We start from the raw sequence: 7,464 nt of genomic DNA, 5'->3' as shown, positions 1-7,464 counted from the left end.
GTCTGCGCTCTCCTCCTTTTCTCACTCTCTCGCCTCCGAAACTTCGAGGGCCTGTATCTTAAGTTCTAGAATAGCTAGAAAATCGCTTTCTAGACAGAAATGTTCAGTTTCTCATAAAACATTTAGTTTCCTGTTTTTTTTTTGTGATTTTAGACCTTGCAGTTCAACTTTTGAGTAAGATATTTTCTCATATTTTTATGAAAGTTATATTTTCTGATTCTCCAAAATTTTTCCTTCATTTCGGTACAGGAATCAACTTCATAGCTCATCTGGGAGCCAAGATACAGGCGTTTCAAGTTTCACAAGGCGAGAGAGCGCAGGGAAAGTATAGAGCGCAGACAGTCTCGTCGTCTGCGCTCTCCCCAGTTTCCCCACTCTCTCTCCTCCAAAACTTCAAAGGGCCATATCTCGAGTTCTAAAGGAGCTAGGAAGTTGGTTTTTGAACGGAAATGTTTCGTTTTTCATGAAATTTTAGCTAGAAACTTGGTTTACAAACCAAAATATTTTGTTTTTCAGTCAAATTTGATTTTCTGCATTTTCGAATGTGATTCTGCGCATTTTACACTTAAAATTTCAGTAATATTTTTTTCTCAAGTTTTAAAGAAACTTATATTTTCTGATTTGCCAAATTTTTTCACAATTTTAGTTCAAGAATCATCTCTCTAGCTTGTCTGGGAGCCGAGATACAAGCGTTTTTTCAATGTTTGGAGAGACGCAGATAGTTTGAGCATATCGGTGTCTGCACTCTACCCTACCACGTGCTATTTTGCAGGCTTGCCTTAATTTTTCCAAAAGTTTGGTTCAGGAATCATCTCGCAAGCTTATCTGGGAGCAGAGATACATGCGTTTTCAGTTTGTAGAGACGCAGCTAGTTAGAGAGTCTCGCTGTCTGCACTCCTCCCTCCCCCCCCCTTTCCGCTTGCTCTCTTGTCCGCAAAACTAGAAAGGGATGAATCTCGGCTTCCAGAAGAGCTAAAGAGATGATTTCTAAACTAAATTTGTGGAAAATTTTGGGCGAATAAACAGAAAAATTATAAGATTTAAGCTTTCAGATGATCTAGAAAATTGCATCCAATTTTCAGTTTTCCAGGTCCGCAACGTGGTCATCAAGCGTGTCTCAAACATGTTCTACTGTGAGCAAACGCGTCCATTCGACTCGATCACCGAACTCATCACCTACTACACGAAACACACTGGTGCCTGCACATCGGCCACCTTTCAACTCAAAAATCCGATTCTCCTCCAACCATGGGAGTTTCATCATTCGGATGTGACCGTCGGAAAGGTTTTAGGAGAGGGTGCATTTGGAAAAGTGTGTTCTGGAACACTGAAACTCAAGGATGGGAGTGTCGTAGAGGTGGCGATTAAAATGACAAAAGTGTCGGCGTTTTTGAGTAAATTGAAGATTCGCGAAATGATGAATGAGGCAAGATTCATTCGAAATTTCAATCACAAGAACGTCGTCCGTTTGTACGGTGTTGCTCATGACGAACAGCCATTGTATATCCTTTTGGAACTGGTCAAAGGCGGCTCTCTACAGGATCATATGAAAAAGGCTAAAGCCAATGGGACTACTGTAACTATTGCCGAGAGAATCAAGTTTTGTGTTGGAGCTGAAAGAGGCATCGACTATCTTCACCAGAATCATTGTATTCATAGGCAAACAGTTTTTAGCTTCTTTTTTTTCAAAAACCAACTTTCTAGCTCATCTAGAACTCGAGATATAGCCATTTTGTATTTAAGCGACTAGAGAGTGTGAGGAAGGGAGAGAACGCAGCCAACGAGACACTCTAACTGCCTGCGTCACTCCAAACTTCAAATTGATGTTTCTCGAGTTCTAGATGAGCTAGAAAAGTAAAACCAATCTCATTCTACAGGATTTTCTATTTTTTTAAACTAATATTTGTGAATTTTAAGAATCTTATGAAAATTTAAATAAATTGATTAGCCTTTTTAATGCAAATTCCAATTTCCCACTTCAAACTACACATTTCTATCTAAAACCAGCTTTCTAGCTATTCTACAACTCGAGATACAAGCTGTTGACGTTTTGCAGGCGAGAGAGTGGAGAAAAGAAGGAGTGCGCGCAGACGAGGAGACTGTCTGCGCCCTCCTCTTTCCCCGCGCTCTCTCGCTTCTTGAAACTTCAATCGACTATATCTCGGGTCCCAGATAAGCTAGAAAGTTGGTTTTTTGACTGAAATGTGCAGTTTAAAGTGGAAAATTCGAATTTACATTAAACTTAAACGAAAAATTAAATTTTCCAGAGACATCGCCGCGCGCAACTGTTTGCTCCATGAGGACGTTGTCAAAATCACGGACTTTGGTCTTTCCCGTACTGGACCATGTTACAAATTAAGAACGACATGCAAACTGCCAGTGAAATGGTTGGCTCCGGAGACATTGTCCACGCTCACATTCACCTACGCAACCGATGTTTATAGGTACTACTGGAGCTCAATTATCTCGGCTCATATGAAAAATAACAAAATATTGTTAACTGATAAAAAACTTGTCATTTTATCAGCTACATTTTATTAGTTGACCACTTTTTGATATCTTTTATGGGAACCATGATAAATAAGATCAAACAGATTGAAGTCGCCGGGGAAGAAGGGTGTTTGGTTGCTTTGAGCCCAATTATCTTGGCTCCTATTAGAGATATTAAAATTTTGCCAATTGACAAAATGTTTGCCATGATTAAAACTACATTTTCTTACTTGACAAATTTTTGATATCTTTCATAGAAAACGAATAACGCGCAGCTCAGACGATCAGACGGTGCCAGCAGACATGTCTACCTTGCGCTCAATTATCTCGGCCCCTGTAACAGATATCAAAAAATTGTCAACTGATAAAATGTGTCATGATATCGGGTACATTTTTTTAGTTGACAATTTTTTGATATCTTTTAAAAGAACCGAGATAATTAAATTTAAAGTAGCGACAAGTTCAAGCGAAGTTCAAGCGAGGTTCAAATTCAATATTTTTAATTTTTCAAAAAACAAAAATATGGCATAATTTTTCAGCTGGGGCATCACATGCTACGAAGTCTTTGCCGATGGTGCAGAACCATTCGAAAGCATTTCGAATGCTGTTGTAAAGGCGGATGTCCTGAGTTCGAAATTCCTTCAAATGCCTTCAAACACTCCAGAAGCCATCAAAAAGTACCTCAACCACTTCATTTTTGTCGAAGCTGCTCGCCGAGCCAGTATGTCGATGGCCGTTGGAGAGTTTGATCGAATGGCGGTGATGAGTGAGAATGGAACGCTGGAAGGGGGCGGAGCCAAACAGAAATTGCTGAAAGTTTTCAAGAAGCGACATGAAAAGCAGTCGAAGGGAGAGTAGTGAACTCTGTGTGAACTATGATTATGGAATTATGAAGCTTTGAATTTTTGAATGTTTTTTTAACTTTCCAGGAAGACATACAGAAGTTTAGTATCCCAGAATCTCAGAATCTTAGAATCTTAGAAGCTCAGAATCTCAGAATCTCAGAATCTCAGAATCCCAGAGTCTCAGAATCTCAGAATCTCAGAATCTCAGAATCTCAGAATCTCAGAATCTCAGAATCCCAGAGTCTCAGAATCTCAGAATTTCGGAATTTCAGAATCTCAGAATCTCTGAATTTCGGAATTTCAGAATCTCAGAATCTCAGAGTCTCAGAATCTCAGAATCTCAGAATCTCAGAATTTCAGAATCTCAGAATTCAGAATCTCAGAATCTCAGAATTTCGGAATTTCAGAATCTCAGGATCTCAGAGTCTCAGAATATCAGAATCTAAGAATCTCAGAATCTCAGAATCGCAGAATCCCAGAGTCTGAGAATCTCAGAATTTCGGAATTTCAGAATCTCAGGATCTCAGAATCTCAGAATATCAAAATCTCAGAATCTCAGAATCTCAGAATCTCAGAATCCCAGAGTCTCAGAATCTCAGAATCTCAGAATTTCGGAATTTCAGAATCTCAGGATCTCAGAGTCTCAGAATATCAGAATCTAAGAATCTCAGAATCTCAGAATCTCAGTATCCCAGAGTCTGAGAATCTCAGTATTTCGGAATTTCAGAATCTCAGGATCTCAGAATCTCAGAATATCAAAATCTTGGAATCTCAGAATTTCTGAATTTCAGAATCTTGAATCTTAGAACCTTAGAATCTCAGAATCTCAGAATCTCGAAAAAAAATGTTGGTCGAAAAAAAATCACATAAGGGTCCCCCTTATGTGTTTTTGAAATTTTCAAAACTAGTGAAATGACGGGCCCGGCCCGTTACAAGTATGAGAATCTTGGAATCTCAGAATCTCAGAAACTCAAAAAACTTTCAGATGAAAAAAGAAAAAAAAAGGTTTATAGTCTCATGACAGAAGCAGAACTCGAGACATTTACAATCTTATTATCATTTGGTTTTTTACAAAAAATCATCGAAACTAAAAAATTTCTATAAGGAAAATGAACGAAAAGAATACAGAAACTAGCGATTCCCTTATGTAAAATCACTGGCAAATAGGTCAAATTATTTTTCGCCTGATCAAATTCCTCTTGTTTTGTATAATCAGTTAATGAAATCATTGGAATCAAAAGCATAGAAATCGGAATAGTAATTTGAAGAAATATGCCAAAAAGTGAGCGAATTTGAAGACGTCGGGTTTCAGAAGACACTTGGGATGATTTCGAATGAAAGAGATAGTAGAGACAGCAGACGGCGAAGAAGAAATTTTGAAAAAGAAGAACTCCATTTATGAATAAATTCATTGCACTTGTGTAGAGTTTCCAGAAGCCTTCCAAAGGGTAAACCATGATATTTTCGGTGAAAAAGTATTCTGGGGGACAGGGGAATGTCTGAAAATTAATAATTTTGAGAGTTTGGAAGTTTTCAGAAAACTTCAGTCTTGAAATCTTTACTGGTTTTTAGGATCTGAATCTGAATCTGTCTGAAAACTCGAGAAAATTAAAACTTTCTAATTTCGAATTTTCGGTGACGTTAGAAATTCAGAAACTCAGAAAACTTTGAAAAATGTCTTTAATTTTCGAATTTCCAAAATTCGGATATTTTGAAATTTGTTATTTCCGAATATTCGAATTTCCAATGTGCTGAATTTCTCAATTTCTGAATGTCGGATATTCAGTATCTATATTTTCTAATTGCGAGTTTTCAACTTTTGCAATTCCCGTAGTTTCTCGGATTTCTGGAGTTTTGTATTTTCGAATTTTCGAATTTCTAACTTTTCGGAATTTTGATATTCGAAATTTTGTTTATCGACTTTTTTCCAATAAATTTGAAATCTCAGTATTTCAGAAAAATGCGAATTCTGAATTTCGGAATTTACGAAATTCGACTTTTCAAAATTTCTGAACTTTAAAAACGTTGAACTTTGAGTTTTCTAGTTTTCTGATCTTTCAAATTTTGTGAACTTTCTGATATTCTGAACTTTGTGATTTTCAGAAATTCTGATCTTTCAAAATTTTTTATTATCTTTCCGGTTCAATTTTTTGGAAAATTCGGAATATCAAAACTTTATTTTGAATTTTCTGAATTTCTGAAATTCAAAAACTCAAAATTTTAGGAATTCGGAATTTCAGAATTCCCGAATATCTACTCACCTTCAACAAAACCATCCTCGCGTCATCTGGATTCGGGAAATTCAAAAAAATGGGGACCATCAATGCCATACATCCAAAAATATTGAGAAACAACCATAAATTCCTAGTTGAATTATTTTGAAATCGAAAAATATTATTGACAATTAAAGTGCTTCGATTTTCAAAAAGTATCAGAAATGACATGACCATAGCTGCAAATTTCAGATTTAAAAAGTATTATCTGGCGAAAATTTTCCCGTAAAACCTGTAATAAAAGGGCACTCACACTGTAAAGTTTGAGCTAGCAAACTTTTCTTTGCTCCCATGCTAGCTCAATTATCTCGGTTCTTTTGAGAGATATCAAAAATTGGTCAACTGATAAAAAATTGCTGATAATATGATAAATAATTTATCAGTTGACAACTTTTTACTATCTTTGACAGGAACCGAGATATGTGAGCTCAAAGCTAAGAGTGAGGGGGCCCTTCTATTACAGGTTGTCAAAAAGCCCACCAAAACTAGTCGCAGTTTGTAAAAAACATTGAAATGCATTGGAAATTCCCACTGAACTTAGAATTCCATCAAAAAATCCAGCCATAACCGGATAAAAAAAGTAAGGAGTCGAGAAAAATGAATAGTAAATTCCACAAATTGTATACCAGAAATTCAAATTTAGCAGACTCGATTTTACCGATTCCATGCTTTTTGGCGTTTTTTTGAGAATACAGAAAAATGCGAAAAGTTGAAATGGTAGACTAATTAGTGTAATTAAGCGGCAAATGTCAACGAAACTTTCTTTGGATTCCAAAAATTTCAGCGGTTTTCTAGAAGCATTTTCACATAAAATTGGGTAAATATTGATAAAATAATCAGTTAGATTTTGAGACATTCTTGATAAAATTGTTTTGAAAAAATAAATTTTTGAAAAAGAATATTCTAGAATATGATATGGTCAGCTGACCGGAAGTACATCGGAAGACATATGTCTAGCCAAGTGAGAAAAAAATTAATTAATTTTTTGAACCGAGAAAAGTTTTTTGACTAGTTTTGGACCGGAAAAAATGATGAGCAATAAAAAAAATCTATTTTTGAAGTTGTTGTTTGAAGTCGTTGTTTCTGACTTCATCCTCGATCTCGATCCACCAAGTGATTCCTATCGTGAAACTCGACGAGAAAAGAATTCAAAAGTGAGAGGACCAGTGGATTTTTGCGATTTGAATGCACCAAAAAACGAGCATTTTTCTCTGGAGCCATTTGATTCAAAGAAATATAAGAAGCTTCCCGAAACTATCAAAATTCTTCTTCCATTGGTATTGAAAGTTCCTGAAAAAAAGGAAATAAAAATTCCGGACACTTCTAGAGATGCAACGAAAAATCAGGAAAAGAGAATGAAGAAAAAGAACAAGTGCACCATTTTGTGAACTTTTTAAATCAATGTTTTATTCGAAAAATAAAAATGTTTTATACAATTTTTCAAATCCCAATAATTTATTCCATCTAATGAAAAAATCACAAGTAATGAGGATACCCAACTTTTCAGATCATGTACGAATATGAGCAATCTCGCACACCCTTGATATTTGGAAGTTTCTGGTGTCCGTTATCACGATATACGTCGTCCTGAAAAAAATACAAAATTTTAGGCTTTCTGTAGCAAAAAACGCGTCAAGGCACTAAAAATGCGCAAAGCTTGACACAACTTCCGTTTCCGGCGTGTTTCCTGTTCTTCACTGTAATTTTGGTTTTAAAAATTGCATCAAGACGCGAGAAATGCGTCAAGCCACAAAAATTGCGTCAAGCCACAAAAATTGCGTCAAGACGCGAAAAACGTGTCAAGGAACGGAAAATGCGTAAAGCTTCGAAATTATTGGTTTTTAGCATCTAAACGT

General features: G+C 36.1%; 4 protein-coding genes across 4 annotated transcripts in view; 2 read left to right on the top strand and 2 right to left on the bottom strand.

Moving 5' to 3' along the window:
- The window catches only part of CBG20434, a gene marked incomplete at both ends in the record, with an annotated part of 4,250 nt that extends 902 nt beyond the window's left edge, over positions 1–3,348 (top strand). The window contains 3 exons of the mRNA XM_002646530.1: positions 1,039–1,599; positions 2,268–2,444; positions 3,030–3,348. Coding sequence (XP_002646576.1) covers positions 1,039–1,599; positions 2,268–2,444; positions 3,030–3,348 — 1,057 coding nt within the window. The remainder of the gene's footprint in view (positions 1–1,038; positions 1,600–2,267; positions 2,445–3,029) is intronic.
- Positions 3,349–4,743: 1,395 nt separating this feature from the next.
- Positions 4,744–5,785, bottom strand: CBG20433 (the record flags this gene model as incomplete). The annotated part of the gene is made up of 3 exons (XM_002646529.1): positions 4,744–4,834; positions 5,219–5,304; positions 5,597–5,785. The coding sequence occupies 3 exons, from the start codon at positions 5,783–5,785 to the stop codon at positions 4,744–4,746; spliced, it is 366 nt and encodes a 121-aa protein (XP_002646575.1).
- Positions 5,786–6,518: 733 nt separating this feature from the next.
- Positions 6,519–6,996, top strand: CBG20432 (the record flags this gene model as incomplete). Its single annotated transcript, XM_002646528.1, has 2 exons — positions 6,519–6,569; positions 6,670–6,996. The coding sequence occupies 2 exons, from the start codon at positions 6,519–6,521 to the stop codon at positions 6,994–6,996; spliced, it is 378 nt and encodes a 125-aa protein (XP_002646574.1).
- A 115-nt stretch (positions 6,997–7,111) lies between these two features.
- The window catches only part of CBG20431, a gene marked incomplete at both ends in the record, with an annotated part of 6,479 nt that continues 6,126 nt past the window's right edge, over positions 7,112–7,464 (bottom strand). Inside the window, one exon of the mRNA XM_045241358.1 lies at positions 7,112–7,195. Within this exon, the coding sequence (XP_045097039.1) occupies positions 7,112–7,195 (84 nt within the window). The remainder of the gene's footprint in view (positions 7,196–7,464) is intronic.

This window comes from Caenorhabditis briggsae (assembly GCF_000004555.2).
Source record: "Caenorhabditis briggsae complete genome, chrI, whole genome shotgun sequence".
NCBI lineage: Eukaryota > Metazoa > Nematoda > Chromadorea > Rhabditida > Rhabditidae > Caenorhabditis > Caenorhabditis briggsae.
Note: the sequence above shows the minus strand (reverse complement) of the source record. Positions and strands in the feature narration are given on the sequence as shown.